This window comes from Danio rerio, chromosome 12 (assembly GCF_052040795.2).
Source record: "Danio rerio strain M-AB ecotype USA chromosome 12, GRCz13ab, whole genome shotgun sequence".
NCBI lineage: Eukaryota > Metazoa > Chordata > Actinopteri > Cypriniformes > Danionidae > Danio > Danio rerio.
The window spans coordinates 12,102,603-12,129,432 of record NC_141032.1 but is presented as its reverse complement, the minus strand read 5'-3'; the positions used below and the strand labels follow the sequence as shown (position 1 = coordinate 12,129,432).

The 26,830-nt window shown below is 35.4% G+C and overlaps 1 protein-coding gene and 1 long non-coding RNA gene across 6 annotated transcripts; one reads left to right on the top strand and one right to left on the bottom strand.

Moving 5' to 3' along the window:
• The first annotated feature begins 2,564 nt into the window (after positions 1-2,564).
• Positions 2,565-7,396, top strand: LOC147841302 (uncharacterized). The gene is made up of 2 exons (XR_015503928.1): positions 2,565-3,359; positions 3,559-7,396. It is a non-coding gene; the product is annotated as an uncharacterized LOC147841302 (long non-coding RNA).
• On the bottom strand, positions 6,970-24,026 carry si:rp71-19m20.1. 5 transcript variants are annotated; one of them, XM_087275940.1, is made up of 6 exons: positions 23,578-24,026; positions 20,774-20,977; positions 18,839-18,911; positions 18,566-18,766; positions 14,818-15,131; positions 6,970-7,726 (listed from the first exon to the last, which is right to left on the bottom strand). In XM_087275940.1, exons 1-6 carry the CDS (start codon positions 23,709-23,711, stop codon positions 7,552-7,554), a joined length of 1,101 nt encoding a protein of 366 aa, XP_087132066.1. In that variant the 5' UTR covers positions 23,712-24,026; the 3' UTR covers positions 6,970-7,551. The 5 variants fall into 5 exon arrangements, 4 of the variants coding, with proteins under 4 accessions (XP_087132066.1, XP_087132067.1, XP_087132069.1 ...); XM_087275941.1 differs by having other exon boundaries at positions 20,780-20,977; XM_087275943.1 differs by lacking the exon at positions 23,578-24,026 and adding an exon at positions 21,561-21,597.
• Between the last annotated feature and the right edge of the window lie 2,804 nt (positions 24,027-26,830).

The window sequence follows — 26,830 nt, the reverse complement described above, 5'->3', positions numbered from 1 at the left end:
GGCAAGATTTATTAATATATCTGACACATTTACCTTTACTATCCTAAGAACGAACAGGTACGTCGAACTGCTTCTTCTTTGTTGACTGATTGAGAGACTCGTCGAACATTAACACAAACGAGCCAACTTTGTTGATGGTGTCAATGAGCTGCTGCTTAAAGTAGGGTACTAGCCCAAATCTCATGATGTAACCAGTTTTGTCCTTGCCACAGGTGAATGTCTTAGCTATGTTGGAATCCATAAACATCGACTTAAAAATATCTGAAATGCCTTCGTTCGAGTTTAGTGAGTGTTGGTTCACCGCAGTGTAAAGTGCCCAGATAACCTTCTCCATGCATTGTAAATGTGCCGCCCATAGTCAACCTGATGTCGGCAGACATCGGGGCAGAGGTTGCTGTTGTAGCTGTTTTGACAAGTTCAGCTGAGGTGTTGGGTAGTGGGGTGGCTGGTGGAGCATCATAACTGGCGATGGACGGCTGCAGCTGTTCTCTGCAGCCAACAGCAGCCTTGTGGCTGACACCCTGCATGTGGGACTTTACAGCATTTATGCCCATCAACGATATACTAATTTTCTTTTTACAATACGTGCAGTAGGCCTCGCGGTTGTTTTCAGTGGCAGCCACTGTTTAAACTTTTTAACAACCAGGATTATGCAAACTTACATTTTGCCGTCTGTTCACTCTTCGGTTTCGCTACATGTGGAAAGCGTCACATCACCTTCACTCTTTTGTCATAAATTACGTGACCTCTCCTGGACAGAGGAGCTTGGCCAGACACACCCCAGCACAAACCATCATAGTATCATAGTAAATATATTTATGCTTTTTTGGAGTCAAACACTTTGAACAACGCTTGAACAACTTTTAAGACCTTGTAAAAACGTTATTAAGACTTCTTTGAAGGGCTTAATTTTCTTAACTTTAAATATTTTTAAGACCCAGCGGACACCCTATGTATCCTTCAAAGTTCTTCATTGCAAAAGGCTCTTCACTCAAAAAAAGATTTTTGCTGCTTGTTCAAACTACTTTTTAAAATGATCTGAAACACCACAATTATTGGCGTTCAATTTAAATTTTTTGGATATCTTAAATTATTTTATGTTGATTCAACATTTGTTACATTAACTTAATCGTTTTGTGTTGGGACAACATAAAGGAATGGTGTGGAACCCTGCATTCTTCTCTTTCAGAGTGGCCAGTTTTGGTCACTTCGGTTTGGAACAAAACATCAATATTATGGCAATGATGCAAGTGCACTTCAGAGGGGGATACATCCCATTTGGAATGTGCTCTCTGCCTCCCCTCATTCCCTAGTATTGGTTAGGGTTGGGAATCTTGGGATTAGGTGTAGAGTAGTGTTACAATTAGAAGATGTAGTGGGATTTGGCAATCACAAAGTGAATTAAACATGGGGATTAATTTCTTGGTATTTGATCACAGACATGTATGTGTATGTAACCCCCGCTGGTCCTACACCACCCAACCTGCTCTAAGCAGGGATCAAAGCGGTGATTCTCTGCATGGGGTGGTTGCTCTACTAAGGAGGCTAAAAACCTTTCATCTGTCGCTGGAGCACATTTTTTTAAACGTCAGAGGAGTGAGGTTTACCTGCACAGCACTTCACTAGCTGGTCTCTGCTACACTCACCCCCTAAACCTCACTCTCATCCGCGTCATGGAACCAATGCAATCCCGACTGTCCTACGTAACCCAACTCGCTCCAAGCAGGGATCAAACTGGCAACCTTCCACATTGGAGTTGATTGCTCTACCAAGGGGGCTAAAAACCAAGGACTCTAGTGGGGTTTACCTGCACAGCACTTTACTTGCTGGACTCGGCTACATGAAATCAATGCTTAAAGTGCAGGTAGACAGAATTCCAGTAACACAATTGGGCACCCCAACCTTAAAGATTAAATGGTAAGTTTCAAATATATGTATAAATGGAGATTTATGACTTTTGGATTTGGATTTCTTGCAGACTTCCTAATGCTGTTCTCTTGAGGTCAGCACATGAGCGTCTGCATGAAGTGTGGCAGCAGCATGTCTTTTGTTGGATCATCTGGAAAGGTTTGAGACTGGTGTTTAGAGATACTGGCGTGGGTGTCTGCACAAAAGCAGCCGCTGTTCATCAGCGGTACCACCTCCACTGCTGACCCATTTCTCTGTGGTTACAAAACCCCTTCTGAAGTGGACGTCTCTTCTTGGTCACAAGAAAACAACAGCTCATTGTTTTAACTGCTCTGCCCACTGAACACCAGTGTGGTGTAGACACAAGACAGCCATGTCAATGCGAGTAGCGTCTCACATGACAAGGCACGGGTCAAAGTACCAGCATTGTCACAGTGGAAAGTTACTGACAGAGGTCAGTTTGGAGGGTTTTTGGTTAATTTTCCCATTGATTCATGTGGAGTTACCTTTAGTGTAGAGTTTGTTGATTCAGCTGTATTTTCTTGGCTGTTCCTGAGCAAGCAACTACTTCATGGTTGATGGGCAACTTCCAAGAACAGCACAAGGTTATGTTCATAGGATGCAAGAGAGGGTTGTGGGAAAAGGACATATTTTTTGCAATGCAGGCTCTGAGACAACTAAAATTTTATGAACTGCTGAGAAAAGATGAGGTGCCTAAAAGATGCCAGAACAACTCACGGTGGAGTTTTCAGGATTATTTTAAGGAAGTTATAAACTCAACACCTTATGAGATTACATTCAGTCTATTTGAAAGTAATGAAGAAGCTGTCAGTCACACATTAGAGCAATAGTAAACAATGATCCAGTGGCTTCCCAATGGACAAAATCAAGTCTCGCCCTTCATCTTTTCTTGGTTGAGAAACCGATTCACTTGGATCAAAATAAAGAGAAGGCAGTCGCAAATTAAGTTTTAATGTCAATTTCAAGCAATACTATTTAACAGGATAGTTATGGTGGCAGAAAGAGCTCAAACTCAATCCAAGTAAAAAAAAAAAAAATACAAGCAAATAGAAAAGATTAAACAGATTAAACATCCTTATCAATTCGACAACATGCAAATTCTCACAACAAATGCTAATACAACAATGCACTGCAATTTGCTTAGATCACAATGGAAATGTGTTGGGGGATGCCAATAGTGATGAATCCTGCTGCTTCTTGTTTAGAGCTACTTGCCTTTCTGTATTTGCATGTGTTGTGAGAATGTGTGTGTGCACATTGTCAAACTTTCTCAATTTCGTAATGTTTTCCTATTTGCGTGGGTTGTCTTAACTTGCGGCCCAAGCAAGTGTCCTGAAAAGTTCAAAGCCCAAAAAGGTACTAAGAAAATCGTCAAAACAGTCCATGTGTCCCCCTTTCTGGGCTTTGAACTTTTCAGGAACCTTCAAGTTGTCCTTGCTGCAGCCCGCAGCTTGATGACATAGGCGATCGTCAACTATGTAGCAGACCTTGTACTGCCCATGCTACTGTGATGGTTTAGGGTAGTGGGAAGTGTAGGCGATCGTCAATTTTGTAGCAGACATTGTACCGCCCAGTAAGGTAACGTTCATGCTACTGTTACAGTTGGGTTTAGGGTAGAGGGAGATGTAGGTAATCGTCAACTATGTATCGGACCTTGTATTGCCGACTAAGGAAGCGCCCATGCTACTGTGACGGTTGGGTTTAGGGTAGAGGAGGTGTAGGCAATCATCAACTATGTAGCGAACCTTGTACTGCCCACTAAAGTAGCGCCCATGCAACTGTGATGGTTAAGTTAAGGGTATAGGAGGTGTAGGCAATCATCAACTAAGTCTCGGACCCTTGCTTCCTATGGAGGGTCAGAGAGCTCTCCAATTTCAAGGACTTCTAATTTGCCCTTTTTACAAGATATAATTATGCAAATGTACATTTTTGGGTTACAGGGAATTTTAGCTGTTTTGAGCTTGTGCCTTTAAATGCAAATGAACTGGTTTCTCCTCGCCCACTTAAACTTCTCCAAACCCACTGTTTGGTTATGTTACTTTAGAAAAGATAAAAGGTGGTCAGATGTGAGGATAAACTAAGCACAATGAACCAGGAAGTTGTACAATGGTTATTAATAAAGTTGTAGTGAAGTTTATTCATTATTATTAATGATGAATGAACCACACACAAATGCCATTGAAACACACATATTCGTAAGCCCAAAAATTACGAATTATTATGAATTACATATCTTAAAAATTATAGTTCTGAATGCAAAAAAAATATTAAGTGTAATACTTACTGCTTTTGAAATGCAGTTGGATCATGGAGAACGGATATTCTGATCCCAGTTTTTTTGCAAATTCTGTCTTTTGGATATGATAAGTGCCCGTCAATCAAAATTTGTGGTTGCACAAAACCCAGGATCACTGGGATTATGACATTAGGAAATTCAAAAACAGATATCTGCTGCGTTTATATGACTACAATATAAATGTACGCACTATACCTTCACACATTTCTGTCCAAAAAGCTATAGAGGCCTTTTAAATTATGTGAGAAATTCTTACTGGTTTAGAATGACATGAGGGTGATTAATAGCCCCTTTCACGCATACAGACCTTTCCGGAAAATTACCGGCAACTTTCCGGAAAGGTGTGTATGTGTGAACAGGCCCTCTTTGAAAATAATGGTAAATTTGTTCTGGCTATTTTCCGGAAAAAGAAGTTGTAACATTACCGGTAATTTGCCGGAATGCTGCGCTGTGTGAACTCAGAGGGAATATTGCCGGAAAGAGCGCGTGCACGTCCAGAACTTGCTGACGTGAGACGTCTGCTTTAGCCAATCAGAACAGTCAAGACGCATTCACGTCCGCGCGGTTTATGAAAATAAAAGCCTTTGAATATTTTTCCAGACACATTTAGCTGCTAGAAATTAGTCAGATAACATTTATATGTTTATCTTAATGCCAACCGTGTAAAAAATTATACATAAGATGCTTATGATAAGCCGTTGTTTGTTTGACTTCAAGCTTTGCGTATGCCCGGGAAACAGCATGCGAGCGCCAGCTTACACACATACCATGTACATCTTGACATGCGAAAGTGTTTCTCTTTTCATCGAAATTGTTCACAATACTTATCCATCCGGTTTGTGAGTTTGTGATGTAATCAAATGTTTACAAATACAAGCCGTTTAGAGGTCATTTCTGGTTAAATATTTTTCAGAATTTAACAGTATTTTGGAATGGATGTGTGAATGCTCTTTTCCGAAAAAATTCCGTAACGTCCTCGCCTGTGTGAACAGCACTTTTTTGAATCTACCAGTAAAGTAGTTTAGGAAATTTTCCATATATTTACCAGTACCACAGTGTGAAATAGGCCAATGACTATTATTTTATTCTTGGGCGAATTATCCCTTAAAGTTACAGTTTTAAGCACATGAAAATAAACATAAATCACAATTTGCAAAGTAAAATCTATCAGCCAGCATAGTATGAGGACATGTACACGTGTTTGCATGCCACTCATGGACCCTATCATACACCCGGCGCAATAAAGTTCAGGACATGTTTGGCTTGATTTGTTGCTATTTTCAGACCAGCGCAACAGTAATTTTCATATTTTGCGCCATGTTGTTTAAATAGCAAATGCGTTTTCGCCACTTTGTAGACTCCTGGGTGTTCTGATCTAGAAAGGAGGTGTGTTAAGACACATTTTGTTGGCTATGGAGGCTTAAGCCCCTGATATATTGTCAAAAGCTCCTGATCTTTTGGAATATGTTGCACTTAAATAAAAATAGGTTGTATACCATATACATCACGCGCATTCCACTTAATGCAGTATTTGTGTCGGGTAATTAAATATTAAGCTGTTCAGCAGTACCTGTTTCTACCGGCAGGTGGGAGTGGCACTGTTGTCACATGGTGTTAAAAAATCCAGCCACTCCATTGTCTTCATTCATTCATTATTTTGAGGAGCTGAAGCTGATGAGGTAATACAGTTCACAAAACTGAATAGTTCTAACTACTGATGAAGCTTAACATTTGTTTTTTTTTACAGTATAAAATGTGTAGTTTTGATTAAATAAAATAACTATAATCAATAAAATGTGCGTCATATAAATGTAAATACATGCAAATTTGTCAGAAAAACTTACATTGTGCTAGCTTTGTGCTTCTTCCCCTTATCCCTTTCTACCCTAGTAACGCCCTTGCACAACGCAACTGACTCTTAAAGGGCATGGAAGATGTGAGACTGATTGGTTTAATGCAAGTTATGCTCAAAACACACATATAACTCATTAAAAGAACAAGCACAACCCTGTTAGACCATGCGCCAGGCCGCCAACCATATTTTTCTGTCCTTGAAATGGCAAAAGTGGATTCGGACATGCCCTTAATGCTTTTGCGCCATGCACTTTAGACTTTGTGCCTAGATCGTTAGAATAGAACCTTTCATTTTTTTATCACAATGGCGTACTATAGCTCACACATATACTTTGATTACTTTTTTGCCCAAATTACTTTTTTCCATAAGACATAAATGATGTATGGTCAGTAAATTTATTGTAAAAAAAAAACATGAAAATGTACAATAAAAAATAGTACAATAATAATAAACTACTCAAGATGGCAAAAACAATAGATGTCCACACTAATGCATATTTAAGTTAGAAAACGACATTCACAACTTTAATTGACAAAACTTTAAATGGGAGCAAACATAGTTTATTGCTTATAAATAACGTGGAGAACTACCGTAAAGATTGAACAAGAAGGAACCACAGCTAGTGTCAGGTGCTTGCAAGTGCTATCAAATGCAGTATATTTGAAAAACGCTGAATGTTTGTTTCAAAATAAAATATACGTCACTTATTAAGATGGATTGTTAATAGTAAAACTTTTTGTGGTGCACTGATTAACATGTTGAATTTATTGTTACGTTTAACGACAATAACAAAGTTTTTTTTTGTTTTGTTAAAGAAAATGGATGGCATGAAAGTGTTCTTTAATAAAACATAAACATGACAAACTAACATAATAAAAGTGCAACATTATTTTTAGTATAAACAGCAGTTTAATGTTAGTTCTCCAACATATGAACATCATTTACAAAGGTCATTTACAGTAACAAATACTCAATATTCAATAACGTCGGTGCAACTGTTTTAAGTACAACTTCTAAATCAGCTGTTAGCATTACAGTTTATTTTGCAATAGTCAGAATAACAGAAAATTGTTCTTTTAGCAGCACAAGTTGTATCTTTTGGATAAAATAATTTATTACCTGTATTTCGACTGTTACTAAGAAGTGTTCCATGAGTGATTGTGATGTGTGACGATCAACTGATATAATTTTGTGAACTTAAGTTAGTCAACCGACATGGCAAACTGTTAATTACCATGCAAAACCAGGTCAGTACAGTGACTTAAGACTGAATCATTGAAATTGTTTTCTTAAACTGTAAAGCATTTCTACTCAAAGCAGGAGAGACTGCTGGCCAAAAATGTTAGAACCATTTTTATCATATAGGTATAGTTGACTTGAATATTTATTTACCTTTATAGAATAATATGGTTGTCATCTCATGCTTGAAATCTTGTTAGAAGTATTAATTCTGTGTTTTACAGGACGGTGTTTACTGTTGTTGTTTATGTGACAGTGCCTGCTGAAGTGTGATCTCTAGTCTTTGCTGAAGAGCGTCCAGACGCAGGTCCAGATGTTCCTTTAATCTTCTCTCCATCTCATCCATTCTCTTCTCCACAACCGTCTCCAGAATCTTCTCAAACCCTCCACAGCAGATATGGCCCTCACTGTAATATAAAACAGATGGACACACAGTGAAAAAACAGTAAAGGATGGAAAAGAAATTACAATGAAAGTTTTATGAACAGATTGAAGTATTGTGCTTATTAAACCAATCCAGTCAAATGTTAGAAAATGCATCCGGAAAAGTGCTTAAAAAAAGACTAAATTTGACTTTGAAAAATGCGTAAGAACCCAGAAACTAGTAACTAGTAAGCAGCGGTTCATTTAGCTTTAAAAATATCTGACTTTCTCACATAGAACAAAACAGAAAGTAGGACGACATGCACGACATGGAAAAATCAAACATTGCAATATTTGTTTTATTCAGCGATAAATATTGCAATATGAATACAATTTAACTAGAAGTGTTGAGTAGCAGAGATGTATAAAGTACTGGAGACCCAGACTTAAAGTGCCATGACACCCCCCACTTTCGGTTAAAGTCTACTTCAGAATTTTCTCAAAAGATGCATGATTAATGGGCGTGGAGCTCAGCGAGCATCGGGCAGGAGTGGGCGTAGTCAGCAGGGGAGAACGTAAGCGAACGAAGCTAGCTCACAAAATGAGACAAACCGTGAGGAGACGCATGAGTTTATAGTTTACAAAGTTAAAATGCAAAGAAATGAACAGTTATTTAATGCCCTGCTACATTTGTTATTCGTAATTTCATATACACATAACCACAATTTATATCATTAAAAAGATAAGTGTGTTCATGTAAACCCTATAAATGAGGATTCTCCCTCGATCCCCGTATCCAGCAGACTCAGTGCAGCAGGTCTCCTGACCTGTCTATTTTAACCATTAGCCCTGCTGGTAATCTGGAGGATTTAGGCAAACACAGCAGCACAGTGATGTGTCTGAATGTGAACGAACTCCTGATAAAACACAGCGTCCGCCATTCTCTAATACCCGTGCTGCTCTCCCGACAAAAATGCAAGCAGCACACACACAGCTTTGCTGTATGATCGGCCCTGACAAGATCGCGGGGGAAAACATGCAACAAACCCCGTGGATCATGGAAACAAACGCATATGAGCCTTCATGAACAGCTAAATACTGTGTGCCACGGGTCAGTGACGTGTCTCACAGCTCGGCCTTGACTCTGGCAGGTCTCATGAATAATTAAGCAGGGGCTCTTCTCATAGGAAAGGAAAACTTCGCTATGAATAATAATGTGAAACTGACGCGTCATCATTGCACTTGCAGTACTGCGCTACGTCGCTGATTTTGATCCCGCCCCAAAAATCATTTTAAACCCGGAAGCTGAAATTAGCTGACAAAAGCTCAAAATTATCCAGTTTTCCCCACAATTAAAGCTGGCAGGTGCTAACATTGTCTTAACTGATGCTCAACACACACACATCTGTTAATATATAAAAAAAAGTTCTCCAGGGTGTCCTGAACCTTTAAGTAAATGTACAAGTACTCTATCGAAAAAGTGACTTGAGTAGAAGTTGAAGTGCTCTTTCAGCACCATACTTACTGAAGTACTAAAGTATTCAACATTTTTTGTACTTAAGTATTGCAAGTAGTTTATTTTAAAATTTACCACTTAAGTACTGAAAGTACAAGTGTTGTTTAATGTAGTTATAGAAAGCATTCAAAATACATCATATAGTTTTGTTTATTTTTAATATCTTTTTTGGGGGCACGTGATTAGGCAGAATGAAAAGAAACATGGCATACAATACAGTTTTTCTCATGCGCTTGAACCACAGATCTGACAGATTATGACAGCTTTAACGCACCTTTCAAAGTTGTGTCTCACAAAAACACTACGTAATCCACTCAAAACGCTATTGAAACCCATTTTCGGATCGCAAATTACCGGTTGTAAACGCTGTAAACGGAAGTTCTAAACATTCTACCGGATGGCGCTGGTCACTATGGCGTCCTCCATACAGCAGCCAGGAAAAAAGTCTATAATTGTAACGAGTAGGATCTGTAAATCTACACTGGTCTCACGGTTTGGTTACGATTATCATGTCATCGATTCGGTTCAATTCGATATCTCAGTGCATTGACGATGCTTTCCATACATAATTAGATTTTTTCTTCACAACACAAGATTTTTTTTTATTAAAATCTATAAATATGTTAATATTTATATATTTGTTTGTAATACAATTTTGTTCTTTAACACAGCAGTAAGATATATAAACTGTACCCTTAATTTGACCTGCTCAAAGAAAACACTCTTTCTGAATGTATCAAACAAAACTTCAATACATGCACAGAAGACAGCGTGAGCATTTATAGCAAATAAACTAGTGTAAATATTATCTCGCTTGCTTTTTGAGTGCTTGCAGGCACCCTTATGATTGATTATTGTCTTCATCTGCTCAACAGAAAGGGCTGCGATCGGCTTTAGAAATTAAAGCGATGTTCATTGATGGCGGGAAGAACAGTCACAGTTACAGTCTGTATACACATAATATGCGGTCATCACAGGTAATCCATAATAGACACAGTGGAGAAACTCGCACCTCAGGGATGATCACATCTGGATCCACAAGTATAGATTTAAGGAGAGGAAAAGTTACCTCACAAACAGGCCAGCAGGTCAAATGTCCAAAGGGAGAGAGACAGAGGTAAAGATGGAGTTTTACAGCATTTCTCCATATAAATGAAGTGAAATAGCGGCTCGTGTGCTGTGTAGTAGGAGCGTTATTTACTCGCCCTCGCCTCCTTCGCCATAGTATTGCGACATTGCACATTGGAGTTAAATGACATCAGTACGTTATAACCGTTTATGATCTATTACTGAACCGATATCGCTAATTTTGACACCCCTAGTAACAAGTAACGATGTAGCACACAAAAAATCTGTCGGAGTAAAAGTATTAAACTCATCGAAAATATGTACTGACGTAAAAGTGGAAGTAGGAGAAAAAAAAAAACAATACTTCAGTAGAGTACAGATACAGCCTTTTAGTACTTAAGTACAGTAGTAAAGTAGTTCTACTTCGTTACTATACTTCTCTGTTGAATAGCTATTTGGAAAGAATTTATCATTTTAGATTGATTGGAATGAATCTGTAGGGAAGTGCATATGCATAAAATATAAGAAACAACCTACAATCATAGACTAATTTAATAAAGAAAAAAATACTAATTAAATAAACAGCGTTTGTTTTTCGATGAGTTGAACTGTATTTAGGTATACAGTAGTTAAATAATCGAATGTAAAACAATACTGCATAGTCTTCATTTTATAAACAATTCAATTCAGTACAATTTCTTAGCCCTGAATGCTTTTAAATCCCTCACACAGTCACAGGCTTAAAAATATATATATCACATTATATAATTAAAATCCAGACTCAATATTGCGTATACTCGCAATATGACTATTGCGAATGATCACATTGTGATATCGATGCTGAAACTTAGATTTCTTATCTTGGTGTAAGACAATTAAAGTAAATGGCATTCTATTAAGTCTTTCTCAGCCATCTTATATCCCTCTAGAACAGACATCGTGTTCACTGATAATGTTCCCATTCCACAAAAAGCTCTGATTCACACACGCAGTAATTCACACCAGAGTCATGCCATGTTTACTGGCATTTATGGAACTGCTCTGTCACTAGTTTTCTCATTTATAATTTTTAATGTTTCTAATCTAATCCAGGTGTATGAATCATACATCATGCTATTTTTGCACTGAAGAGCTTCACCAGAGAAAATAATAACAAAGCAAACCTTTATATGGCTTTATTTGCATTTTTGAACTAGTTTTTATTTCCATTTTTAAGCTTGCTGTAAATTTGAGTTAGTTTTAGTTTGTTTCATTAATGGTTTTGTTCATTTGAGTTTAGTTTTTATTTTGTAAACACATTTTAATCTATTTTTTGTATAGTTAGAATTAGTTTGTGGTTATTCTAGTTTAGCAGATCCTGACCAGTGTTGAAGTAAAAGTTTAGCACAAAAAGTTTAGCAAAGTTTAGTGTTTGCACAATTTACATTAACTCTTGTGTAAAACCCTTAGTAAAAAAGGCTAAATAGTTTGAACACTGAATCCAAAACCATACACATGCAACTTAAACAAATAAAAGTAAAAATGATAAATAATTCAGACAAACTTCTTCATTTTAACGATCAAACTAAAATACCTAGCTTACATTTCTTGGCAAATTAAGGTTTTTTTGTTTGTCTGTCTTTGAAATCACCAGCTACAGGTGAATGTTTTTAATTTAATTTTAGTCATTTTATTTCAGTAAAGTTTTCAGTGACTGTTGTTAGATTCAGTTTTTCATTCATTGAAATGATTTCATTTTATTTTATGCGAGTTACATTTAATCATCATTATTGTGGTTTAAAGGGCACCTATGATGAAAATCAACTTTTGGAAGCTGTTTGGACAATACTGTGTGTAGGTAAAGTGTGTCTCCATAATAACATGTATACACATGTCCATGGACTATTTTTTTGCAAAGAAATTGGGATTGAAACATACAATCTAATCACTCTCTGTGATCAGATCAGTTGATTTCAATTACAGTCCTCGCCACCCCCGCCCCTGCATATCTTGTATGTCTTCCTTAATTAAAACATCTAATTCAGATCATCAGTTCATTAACAGAGAGATTCATGAACTGATTTTTGAGTGTCAAGTTAGAGAGACATACAAAATGTGCAGGGCGGAAGGTCCCAAAGCCAGAAATTGAGAACCACTGGATTAGCTGCACCTCAATAATGAATTTATATGAAGTTTATGAATTTAATGAAGCTTAAAATGTTTTTAAATCAGTGCATGTTTGTAATAAAGACATGTATAATAATAAATATAATATAATAATAAAATCGGTATGTAATTGTACGGTGTCAGCAAACACATATACAGTTGAAGTCAGAATTATTAGAATAATTAGAATTATTAATTTTTTTTGTTTGTCTTTTTAAAATATTTCCCAAATTATGTTGAACAGAGCAAGGAAATGTTCACAGTAGGTCTGATAATATTATTTCTTTTCTAGAGAAAGTCTTTTTGGTTGTATTTTAGCAAGAAAAAAAGCAGTTTTAAATTTTTTTGAACAATATTAAGGACAAAATTATTAGCCCCTTTAAGCTAGTTTTTTTTTCCAACTGTCATCAGAACAAACCATCATTATACAATAACTTGCCTAATTACCCTATCCTGCCTAGTTAACCTAATTAACCTAGTTAAGCCTTTAAATGTCACTTTAAGCTGTATAGAAGTGTCTTGAAAAATATCTAATAAACTATTATTTACTGTCATTATGGCAAAGATAAAATAAATCAGTTATTAGAAATGAGTATTAGTACTTGGTATTTTTGAAACAAGACCTTTTTTTCAGCTTCATCCGAGTCTGTCTCTATATGTTTATCTGATGTAACGCATAATGAGAAGCAGACAAGCAGGTTGGAATGGTGAGCGGAGAAACAGCTCATCTGGATTTAAAGCCACAGGCTACAAAAACAGCTACATTGGCATCAGACACAAAATGTGCAGACTTTACATTATATAATAAATAATCTGATGGGTATTGTGAGTTGAAACTTTAAAGACACATTCTGGAGACACCAAAGTCTTAAGCAGGTCGCACACCAGAAGCGACGCTCGGCGCCGCGACACGGCGCGTACATGACAGATTAAAGTATCGCACACCAGACGCGCACATTCAAATGATATTTAACATGAAACTAATCAGATGGCGCTCTGTGGCGCGGCTGAAAAATGAACTGCGTCCTGAGCCGTCGCCGGGCGCCGCCGACAGCCGCCGACTTGCGGCGCCGGTGTGTGTATCCTGATAGAAACCTATGATTAGAATTCTAAAATACGTGGCGCTGCGTGGCGCTGCGCGGCGCGCCGCCGAGCGTCGCTTCTGGTGTGCGACCTGCTTTATCGTACATCTTGTAAAGGGGGTAAAATAGGTGCCCTTTAATTAATAAACGTCCATTCTAACTACAGGGTTTGTACAGATGCTAGAAATCCTTCAAAATGCTCCAAACTGATCGCTATTTTGTATTCTCATTTGGATTCAAGTCAGGTTATTGGCTGGGCCATTCTTCAGCTTAATTTTCTTTCTCTGAAAACATTTGAGTTTCCTTGACTGTGTTTTGGATTATTGTCTTGCTGAAATGTCCACCCTGGTTTCATCTTCATCATTCTGCCAAATGTAGATCTTGGACTGAAGCAGCTAATAATAATTTACACTAATGAGTGCAGAGGATTGCTGGGCTTTCACAGCATTTTTGCACCTCCCTTCTTCATGTGTTTAATACTTTTTTACTGTGTCATTTCATTTTATTACACAACATAATTTGTAATCTAATTAAATTTGTTTTATTTTCATATATGTATTTCTTTGGTTGTTTGGTTGTATGTATTTCATCTGGGTAAAATTTAAAATTAAAAAGTCAACGGCACCTTTAGAAATAGGTTTTCTGAGAAAGATGGTGACGTGTTGAATACATTTTTTCCTCCACTGTATAATTATAAATAGATTAAGGATTATGAATAGAGTTAAACATGTATAGTTACAGTTTACATTTGCCAAATGAAGATCTTTTTTGTCCGTAAAAGCACCATTTACAAATCAGATTTTCCACCACAGAATGACTACTTATTAATTCTGAAAACGACTATTATTCTTGCTTAGGTTTTCTGTAAACACCAGTGTGTTACATTTTCAGTGACTGTTGTTAGTTTCCATTAGTTTTAGTTTTTCATTTATTGTAAGTTTTACTTTTACTTTTATTTATTGTTAACAAAATATTTTTTGACCAATAGTTTTATTTTTAAAAATAACACGCTTCATAGCTATAGTAAACAACTGACAGTTTTTTTTTACTGTATAAAACTACTTCTGGGTTAGATATTATTATAGAAGATATACAGTAAAAAAAGATATTTTAAAATCTTGAGGAACATTAATATTTACAATTTTTACTCCTTTCACCTTAACAACCTGGAAAATAATAAAAACCTCATGTGTTTATCAGCACTATTCCTCATATTAACAGTACTCACACTGTTGTCATTATAAGCCAGTTACCACAACTACACATTAAAAACTGTAGTCAGTGAACTTCTGTTTACTCAAAACCACACATGACTCACACTTACCGCTCTCCATTCTTCTTCCTTTCTGGAGATGTGGCTTCCTCCAGACGGAGCTGTGTGACCTGACCGCATACGCTCTGCAGCATTGGAAGCAGGTCTGGGCTGACTGTGGCTGATTCCGAGTTTAGCAGGGCAGACATTGCAGTGGGTATCTGGTTCTGGTTGCTGGCAGACAGAAGCTGCTCGAGGCCAGAGGGTAGATTTGGGCCTGATTCCACCCCTTCGGCACTGGAAGCCCCGCCTCCTCTTGACAGACAGCTCAAAGCCCCTCCTCCCATGAGCAGGGGAATGAAACCATTCAGCATGTCTGATTTATTCTGGACACGACAGACAAAGAATGATTGTTCAGTTGTAATAAAAGCTGCATGCTAGCTTTTTCCAACCAAAGAAGCTATTGTCCAAAAAATTGTCAGTGTGTAACAGAAAAGATATAATAAATAACACATTTGGCAAACTTTATACCATCAAAAGTTCTTGTGACATTAAAATAAAGTTTAATAGATGTTAGTATAAGGATATCTACAAGCTCCAAGAACAGTGACAACATTTGCATTAAGATGATAAAAACATCCAAAAAACTCCAACTATATGAATCACTTCATACTTCAATTTCTCTTCTGACCAATCAAATGTTCTCTAGTATCTAACATGTCCCGCCCCCTTCTTAATCCTTTTGATTTGATGTGCTTGAGCTCAACCATTCTCATTGGCAGAGCTGTGATAAAAAATAATAAATAACTATAGGTCCTGCCCTGTCTTCATATTACAGCTGATTTAATGTCATAACATCATCTGATAACATCAAATAAAAAATGCACATTTCAAAGCACTTCACAGGACCTTCAAGCTCACTAAGACGGCATTGATTTAAATACAGTGAAACAGGAAAATTGTGATATATTACAATTAAAAATATTTTAATATACCAAAACTTAATCCATGTGAAGGTAAAAAGTTTATTTTTACAATTCACACGATACTTCAGGAATTATTTTAGGGTTTCTGTAGGTTTTACCAAGTCAAATTTAAAACTTTTTAAGATGATTATGAATTACGTGGAAAATAGTACTCTAAAATATAATATAAGCCTACATCAAAAACTTGCTATTTTGGTTAAAACTTGCATGTAATTGCTCTTTTTTTTTTTTTTTTTTACATTTTACCAATGCTTATTTACTGCCTTTTGTGGAAAACATGTAACATCTTTTCAGGATTTTTAAATCCTAAACAATAAAAGAGCTGAACAGAATAAAAGAAACTTATTCTAAAAGAAACTTTATTCATTTCTGAAGCAGCATGTAACCATGAAGACTAGAATAATGGCTGAAAAAAATTTCAGATGAGGGGCAGGAAGTGATTCTTCTACATAGGAATTGCTATCAGAACATCAAAATGTTTCTGTTTTATGCTGTTTGTAATTGTTTTAATTGACCCAAATAAGAAATGCCAAACAGCTTTTATAGATTATTTGCTCATAATGGGGAGAAAGAAACTGTAGAAATGCAGCATGTAACAAACATTCATTTAATACATCCATGTGTACAAACTTTTTGGAACTTGATAATTCATTTGACAGCACAAATAAAGATTATATACAGGCCTAGCTAGCTATGTGCATAAATATGTTAATGTGTTAAATAAAAATCAGATGCAAACACCACCACACTTTTACAAACTTTAGAAGAATATAAATAACGTATCCTGCCTTGTAATCGCTGTAATGAAATCTTTGTCTTGTTTTACAATAATCCATGTCTTTACTGGCAATTCGGCAGAATAACAACTGTAACGTGAACATCGAGATGCGCAGCAGCAGTGAATGTTTGTTGATGGTAAGTTCATCGACAGAACAAAAAAGAAATGCAACCCGCCAACAAAACTAGATGTTTATTATTGTGGTGCATTTTTCCCCCTTCCAAAAATAAATAAATAATAATAATAGTCTTTGCACCCTTGCTTTTGTTTGCTTTCATCTGTATTTTGTGATGTCTGGAAGATATCTGCATGAGAAAAAACTATAGTAATAAAAAATAAACATGTTTTGAACCACATAGTAGAGTGTATAATGTGTATAACTGTTCTTTAATTAATGCTATGAAATACTGTAGTATAGTAAACTGATAAACTGTAATAAATACTGTAACATTAGTGTAAACTGTGGTGCATTTTGATTATAGCATAGAAAACTATTGCCTATTGAATAATAAGCTTTAATATAATTTAATATTTTTTTAATATAAGCCTATTGAATAATAGGGTGAATGCCGAAGCATGCTAATAGGACTTTTAATTTGCCAGTAACCTGGGTTAAGCGCTTCCGGCGAACTGTATGCCAATGCAAAAACCGGCGCGTTTAAGGGCTATTTTCTTTAAAAATCAGCAATCTCCACTAGCCGAGCGATATCAGATATAAAGTGGGTCTCAGATTGTACAAGAAGCACTGCATTAAATTTCATTTTCCCCCGCCATATCTTTATAATGTGAGCATTTATTTTACCCTAGTATATTCAATGGAGCTTCTGCGCTAGCCTGCCAATTCTGAGGGCGCCTGCGAGTAAACGGCTTTTTGTCTCGTTTTAAGCTTGAGCAACTAAATGAATGCCAAAGTTTATTTAACTGAATGCATTTTAATGACATTACAACATCCATGCTGTAAAAGGAACCGTATAAAATGGAAAAAAGTTCACAATAATAGGTCACCGTAAGTTTATCAGTTTGGGAAAAACACTAGCTCGGCATATACCCCATTTGTTTATTACTACAGTTGAGTCATACCACAGGAAAATTATAATTACTACGAAGTGTAATTCAAGTAATAATCTATTGTATGCTTTCAAACAATAAAGTATTTACTATAGTATTTGTTCATGTAACATAATAGCTTATACAGTATATACCGCCTCAATGACAGGCTAATATATTTCAGTTTAGTAGAAACTGGGCTCTCTTCATGATAGAAGGATCGTGTCCAACATATGTGGTTATTTTCCATTCTTACCTCCATTGAAATATGGTTTAATTCGAAAAATACAGACATTCCTCTATGTCTCCTGAAAGATTATGTGCATTTTAGTTCAGTTGCATTTACATTGATTAAACTCTGATGTGATATGATAGGGTGACCTGTGCCTCAACCCCCACAAACTGATAGGTGTGAACAAAATGACTCTTTCACAATCTTAATGGGTGTTAGCAAAACAACAGCTGAAACATTTAATAAGACCCAAGAATGGTTAAGCCAAATACAGCAAAATCTAACACTCCCATTCAATTTTTTACTTCCTGCCCCCTATCTGAATTTTGTATGTCTTCAGAACCACATGATTGAAAACAACTTATAGGTCATAGTGCTAAAGAGATTTTGTATATCTTTTTTGTTTGTATAAAAGCAGCTGTATGTAGTACAAAGATGCCAAGCTACTTGTCAGATTTAAACCAATGTTGTCCAAATGATATAAAAAGTGTAATTTAAAAAGTCTATTATAAACTCATCTATTTTAACAGGATGGTAGCTTTACATAGATATCAACCCATCTATAATCATCCTAAATTACTTCAATTTGTTACACCTAAAAGAATTTTATTATACTTTTTCAACTAAAATTATTACTGAAACCAGTAATAAAGTATTATAAAAAACTAATACTATTTATTATTTAATATATTTTCATTATTATTCCTCTGTATAATATCAATCACAATCTGCCCAGTGCAGTGGTGATTATGCAGTAATAAGAGACTGAGACCAGACCTTTTGCTGGCACTGCACCAGCTCCAATAGATTTTGTGCCCCCGGTGAAAGGGTGGTGCCCATCTCCTCCATCATGGCCTGCACCTGCTGAAGGTCAATGCCTGGGTCTACTCTCGGCCCACCTTGTCTGCCCTTCAGTGTCTCCAGTCCCACACAAACATGAGCGACAGACACAGAGGAGCGGCCACCGAGAGACAGCAGCTGTACAAACACATCATATATCAGTTTGAATGCCTGCAATGAAAGTGTGGATTTACTTCTCACATTTCTTACCTTCACCTCACAGGACACAGCAGGGCTTTCCAGAATCAGATTTTTCCTGTAGAAATGCCTCTCTTCTTCAGAACTGCCACAAAACAGAGCAAACCATCAGGGTAATCACATTTAACTTAAAAGAAAACCCAAAAAACAAATTCATTTTATTAGGTGGAGTATTATTAATTATATTTTCTTATTAGACAAAAACTTAAAATAACAAAAACTAGTCTGAATTATTAGCCCCCTTTATTTGTTTTATTTATTTATTTTTTTTTTTCATTTTCAAATATTTTCCAAATGATGTTTAACAGAGAAAGGAAATTTTCAAAGTAGGTCTGATAATATTTTTTCTTCTGGAGAAAGTCTTATTTGTTTTATTTCAGCTGTAATAAAAGGAGTTTTAATTTTTTTTAAAACCATTTTAAGGCCAAATTATTAGCCCTACAGAACAAACCATCCTTATACAGTAACTTGCCTAATTACCCTAACTTTCCTGGTTAACCTAATTAACCTAGTTAAGCCTTTAAGTGTCACTTTAAGCTGAATACTAGTGTCTTGAAAAATATATAGTCAAATATTATTTACTGTCATCATGGCAAAGATAAAATAAATCAGTTATTAGAAATAAGTTATTAAAACTATTATGTTTAGAAATGTGTTGAAAAAATCTGCTCTCCGTTAAGCAAAAATTAGGGAAAATATAAACTGGGGGGCTAATAATTCAGGGGGGCTCATAATTCTGACTTCAACTGTAGATATTTGTATTATAAAAATGGCAAATTCAAAGTAATTACAGCTACGGAGAAGAATTAAAAGACTCCTTGAAAAATCATTGGATTTATTAGGTATGAGTTAAAGTACAATTTTAATTTGTTGTACTCAACAACAGTCTGATAAATTTAACTGATGAAAATGTTTTGCAGAAAAGGACAACTGGTAATAATTGATTTAGTGTAATCAAAAATCAGGGTTATTCCAGCAAATATTGATTTCTTTACTTTTTCTTAACGTTTAAATGTTGAAGTTGTGCTTAAAAATAGACAAACACTAAATGACTTTTTTATTTTAAATTTGCAAGAAAAGTCTGAAGTTGCTTAATTACAAAAAAAAATTTACATGTAAAAGTAAAAATGTACGTGCAGTCTTTTTTCATTAGCTGTGTATGTGTGTATTTGTATGCTATTTAACAAAATTAGCTTACTATTTAAAAAATTGATTATTTTAAATTGCATGCAAATAAGAGCGAAAGGTTCATGAAATCTGAGATCTGTATATTATGATACATCAGAAGTGTATTTTTATGTGTATTACACTTTAAGAAAGCAAAATTGGTAGTTGTTAAACAGTGCCTATATACATAAGAGCATGATATAATAATAATAATAATAATAATAATAATAATAATAATAATAATAATAAAGTTTAACAACTTAACTGTCGCCACCACTTTTTGGACATGAAAATGACGTTCAACTTAAATGTCTTCAATGCCTTGGTGAATAAATTTAAGCTTGGTCTTATAAGAATAGAATAAGAAAGCTTGCCTTCTATAAGAAGACAGAAGGCAGAAGTTAAAATGTCGATTAAAATAAAAGTTATGTGCCTTCATTGTTTATGAATACATTACATACAATATGTATTTTATGTTTTGAAAAATGGCAGAAAATCTAATTATCTGAACCACTCATATTGCAAATTAGAAGCTTTTAGTAAGATTTTATTTGGCTTGGCTGCAAGATCAATTATCAGGACCAGATGACATCCAGTTTCCATTGGTGACCATATTGACCTTATATATATTTTTTAATCTATTACTCTTCCTACATAACAAAAAAAGTGATGAAATATGTATTTAAAAGTCTTAGACCTTCCACTGATGTATAGTTTGTCATGACATGATTAGGATTTAATTGAGTAAGTTTAGTAAAGTAAACTTAAGCATTCGCATACATATACCCATTAGTGTGTGATATTTGAACTTCCTCTCCACGGCAGGTGCCGCAGTATTCTCCAGACAGCGAGTACACTTCAATAGTGCGGGCTTCACTGACCACCTGAAGACTGCTGATCGCAGCCGCAGAGCCGGGTGAACACTGAAGTGTGACGACACACGATGAGTCCTCTTCTGCTCTCTCCAGACAGACAGCTTCATTCCTAGGAGAAATGCATGTGCAAATACAGTCACAAAAACACTTCATGGGAAGAGTCATGGCCTAATGTTTAAAGAGTTGGACTTGTGAAGGTCACAGGCTCGAGTCCTGGCACCGGCAGAGATGGTAGGTGGTGAGAGTGAATAACCAGTGCTCTCACCACTTAGAATACCATGGCTAAGAGGAGTCCCTTGAGCAAGGCACAGAACCCCCAACTGCACTAGGTGTGTGCTCATGGTGTGTCTGTTCACTGCACTTGGATGGGTTAAAGGCTGAGCACAAATTCCAAGTATGATGAGTCACCATACTTGGCCACATGTCACAACTTTCATTCATATTCCAATTATTTATTTACCTACTTATTTACTTGCTTGCTTCTCCTGGTGTTAAATGTTGTTTTATATTTTTTTCTAAAGGTGTCTAAAGGGATAGTTAAAAAAAGGTGAAAATTCTGCCATTATTTCCTCACCATCCACATCCAAACCTGCTCAAGTTTCTCTTTTTCTGTTAAACAGAGATGCAGATATTTTAAAGAATGTGAGCTACTTCAGATGTTAAAAGAATAGTTCACACAAAAATTCACTTACCCTCAAGAGGTTTCAATCCTTTATGATGTTCTTTATTCTGCTGAACACAAAAGAAGATATTTTTAAGATTTTTGACTATGAAAGTCAACGCTTACAGGTTTTTAGCTTTCTTCAAAATATATTCTTTTGTGTTCAACAGAGGAAAAAAACTTGTGAATGTTTGGAACTGCCTTGAGGGTGAGTCAATAGTGAGTACATTTGATTTTTGGGTGAACTATCACTTTAATAGCTTCAAAAGAATTTCAAACCTTCTTCAAGATCAGATATCTACTATTCTGTCCATATTGTTCTGTGTTCAACCAAATATACAAATGCATAAAGGTTTGAAACCACTTGAGGCTTAGACAACTTTCATTTTATGAACTAATCCTTTAATTTTAAGAATGTTTTAGGTAGGGGTGTGAACCTACACTGGTCTCATGATTTGTTCGGTTACAATTATCATGCTGTCGCTTCCGTTCAATTTGATATCTCGGTACATCACGGTGCATTAACAATGCTTTCCATACAGAATTAGATTTTTTCTTCAAAACACAAGATTTTGTTTTTATTAAAATCTATAAATATATTTATATTTTTATATTATTTGTAATACAATTTTGTCCTTAAATAAACGCAGTAAGATATATAAACTGTACTTTTAATTTTACTTGCTCAAAGAAAAATCTTTTTGAATGTTTAGACAATATTCCAGTACATGCACAGAAAACAACATGAGCATTTATAGGAAATAAACTAATGTAAATATTATCCATCTTGCCTTCTGAGCGCTGTCAAGTTCTTACACTCCTATGATTGGTCACTGTCTTCACCCGCTCAATAGAGAAGGCTGCGATTAGCCTTAAAAATGAAAGCGCTGTTCACTGATGAGTGACGTAGGAAGAACAACCGCGGTTACAGTCTATTTGCGCATAATACGCGTTTATCACAGGTACATAGACGCAGTGTTAGTGAGTCAGTGAGTAGACGCAGTGGAGAAAACTTGCACCACTGGCATGCTCGTGTCTGGATCCACAAGTATCTCTGTAACAGCTGCGAGGAGAGGAAAAGTTACCTCAAGTACACGTCAGCGGGTCAAATGTCCAAAGTGAGAGAGAGGCAGAGATGGAGTTTTACAGCATTTCTCGCTAGTAGTGAAACAGCAGTTTGTGTGCTGTACATTATTCAGTGTCAAAGAAAGACTGTCCACCAAACTCACAAGCAGTGAATTGTGCATAATTATCTCCTTTTTAAGTAGTTGGAGCATTTTAATTACTCGCCCTCGCCTCCTTTGCCATAGTATTCTACGGCAACATAGCGCATAGGAGATAAATGTCGACACTACGTAATAACCGGTTATGATTTATTACTGAACCAATATTGAATTGTCTGCATCTGTATCGCAGTGCATCAAAGAAACAATTTATTTTGAAACCCTTGTTTTAGGATTAACATAACAATGGTTAGTCAATTATTAATGAGTGCGTTTTGGATTTAAAGTGGACCTATTATGCAAAAATCACTTTTAGAAGGGGGTAAAGCACAGTTGTGTGAATTTAGTCAGCCTCTAATAATAAACTTTAATTAATTCTAATTTTAAGAAGAAACACTTTGGCTGACATTTTCCCTTTGTATGTCATCGGAGGGGGAAAGTCTCACCTATTAGTGATGACCTCATCCCTCGCTCATTAGCATAGAAACCTCTGTGCAAGCAGCAGCCGTCCGCCGTTAAAGTTTTGAATCTGCAGCTATGATGACACATAGACGTTTATAGCTCCACCCTCTTTTGAAAAGAGGGCTGGAAGCACAATTTTATTTTAATTTAAAGCGACAGTCACCATAACTACGCAATTTGTACAAAAGTCTAAAAGGGGCAGTTTCTGAGATCTATGAAAATGTGTGAGGTATTATGAACTTAAACTTCACTAGCACACTATAGGGACATCAGTCTTATTTTACACATTGTAAAAATGGGCATAATAGGTCCCCTTTAAAAGTACACAATCGAATCACTATTTTAGCCACCAAACGGACTCACCTGTCATGTTGAAACCATTGTGTGTCGTTCAGTTTGTTGTCTAGTGTCGTGCTGAGAACATCAGAGAGTTGCTTCTGTGATGAACACGGCCATGAACTGTTTGCAGATATCAGACCATCTTTACTCGAGAACATCCTGATAAATGCTTCTTATTGCCCCACCAACAGCATCCACACACACAATCCGATATTTTAAACCGTTTCCCATAAAACAGCCAAAACCAATACGATTAAGTTACATACTGCACACTAAAGTAAAGGATTTCAGTTACGTTCGTTCATATATCTGCAGTGAGAGTGAGAAGTTAAAACATATTAACTAATCAAGTTCGAAACAAAAAACACAACATCCTCGCAGTGTTTTTCGTTTTATAAAAGCAATAAAAACAAACTGCGCTCTACTTTAACATTACATTCTAAACAGCGACGGCAGCTACTCTAGGACCCTACACAGGCGCTCAAGCATACGCCTGAGTAAAACACAAACGATTCACTGTTTTTCTATTTTTTTATTTAGTTTTCTCATGTGCGGTATGCAAAGGATAAATAAATAAATATTATTGTCATACATTTACTTCTGGCAATAATAAAATACTATATTCATCTCATGTAGTTTCGTTGCCTTTGAAGCCACTGAAAAGCAAAGAGATTGAATTAACAGAACAGCAAACAATACGAAGCTTCAGTTAATTTATTAACGACAAAGATAACTTTTAACAGTTGAGAAACGATGAACATGTTTATTATTTACCAAAAAAATTAACTGAATACCTTTTATTTACTTACTTATTTATTTATTTATTTTTTTAATTTTATTATTATTATTATTATTATTATTATTATTATTATTATTATTACATTTTAACAGTACAAAAAATAGGCCTAGGGGGTAAATAAATCAAATACAAATATACAAAATGTACATTTGTAATAAGCATATGAATACGTTCACAGTAAGGTGTGTAGTGCTTTTTTATATTTAGAGAGTTTCTGATACTACTATATAAGCATAATTCAGTCATCAACATCTTAAAATTCGGTTTCTTATTGATAAATTTACATTTATAAATGTAAAATTTTGTTTGCAAAATAATTTAATTAATTAAATAAAAACAACTTTCCTCTCGATTGGGGTAGAAATGCCAAAAAGTATATTTTCCCACAACAACGACAGAGGTTAAGAACACTGTAATTTGTTATTAATAAATCTTTGCACACTTCATAAGTTGACTGAGTATGCGCAATGCCAAAATAAGTGTAAAGCAGTCTCCTCATATTCATTACAAACAATACAATTTACTTCAATCCCACTTTTAAATTTTTGTAAATAATGTTTTGCTGGATAAAGTCTGTGGAGAAGTTTATAAGATATTTCTTTAATTTTAATTCTAACATGAAATTTTTGTGGCCACACTTTTTTCCAGCAATCAGTTGATCCTTTAATAAAGGCATCCAATAAGATTGATTATAAGGTACAGTAATAAGTTCTCTTTGGAAAAGGGTACGGATAGCCTTATTATTACTGTAATATAGTAAAACAGGTTTTGCCCATATATCAAAACAAAAGACGATGCATCAAACGCATGGACTTGCCTCTTGAATACGCTTAGTAATTGGTCCCTGACGTGTCATTCGAGCGCCATCTGGAGGAATAAACTTGTCATACTTATGTCAGCCAGTGTCAAACAAAAAAAAATACCAGATTAATGAAAAAGACAAGCCAGGGGGCTTCGAGGGGTTCGGAAGACGGTATCCACCCCCTTTAAGACCAAGTAGAATCCTCCTGGCTGTCGCTTTGGTGTGACTGTGAAGTTAATCAGTTTTGGCCAATGCTAACAATTTTTTTGTCCAACATCTGTGAAAAAAAAACATAAGCAAAGTCATCTTTCACTACTGTATTGTTTTTTTAATAGTGAAACAACTTTTATTCTAAATCTTGGACCTTATTCTCGAAAGAACATGACCAATACAAGTATGCAGCACAAAAAGCAAGCCATATTAAAATAAATGTAAATAATATTTTGGCTATTGTTTTTATTGATTAATTTTCAAATGTATTTTTTTACAAAGGAGGCTAGAAAAATTGCTTAGTATAAAATATTATTAGTCTAAATTATTATTATTAATATGTTTACATTTTTTATTATTTTAATGGCCAAATTCTGACTAAAGTTTAATTTGCTGGACAGTTTATTGTGTGCCTAATAAATTATAATAGACTACAGTTTTTAATTTAAAACTTTTTTTTCTAACGATCTAATAAAGTTGTATTTAAAAAATTCTAATTTGTCATATTTCTTTATTCTAAATATTTAGGAAATATGTTTGGTATCAAAGTGTTTGGTATCAAAAGTGTGGTTATGATGACCATCCGACAAGCTAATAAAAAAAACAAACTTAAAATGTCACCTAAATTCAGTATTTAAATCTCATAGTTAAATAGAAAATGAGGCGAATAACTGCAAAAAAGGTCCACTTTTCAAGAAAAAAGAACCACCCCTTTCACCAGACTGGCTAAAGGCCTGTAAAAATATAGAATTTAATCGTAATACCATACTGCTTTTTTATCTATAATTTAATACTACATATAAACAAACACTGTACACTGAAAAAAAATATTCAAAGATGATTACTTGGATTTACTCAGTGGCAGAACTCAGGGTGGCATTTAAACTAAACGCCACTGGGTATACTTTTTTTTTTTTTTTTTAAGTTAGGTGGTTGTAAACAATTTATTTGGGCTGAATTTAAACAAACAAACAAACAAACAAACAAACAAACAAACAAACAAACAAACAAACAAATAAAGTTGAACATTACTAAATGTAATTTGTTTGTTTAAATTCAATTCATAGTTTGCAACAACTTTGCAGAAATATTTTATTTTCAGTGTAGCCTATTTGTAGCCTACTACAATTAACTGCAATACACACATACTTATAATTTATGTTACTATGATTGTTAAAATAATGGGCGGCACGGTGGCTCAGTGGTTAGTACTGTCGCCACCAAGAATGTGGCTGAATGTGGCCAGCAAGAAAGTTGGCATTTTTATGTGGAGTTTGCATGTTCTCCCAGTACTCGCGTGGGTTTTCCCCACAGAAAAATCTTTTAAATTGTATTTAATCCTGTGGAATGCGCCAGCCATTTCTTATTTCTAACTATAACATCTATGAATAGTTATGAATGAGGGCCAAACAAAGAATAGTGGAATGTCGCTCTACCTGTAGGACTGCTCGTGCACGCCCTCGCTC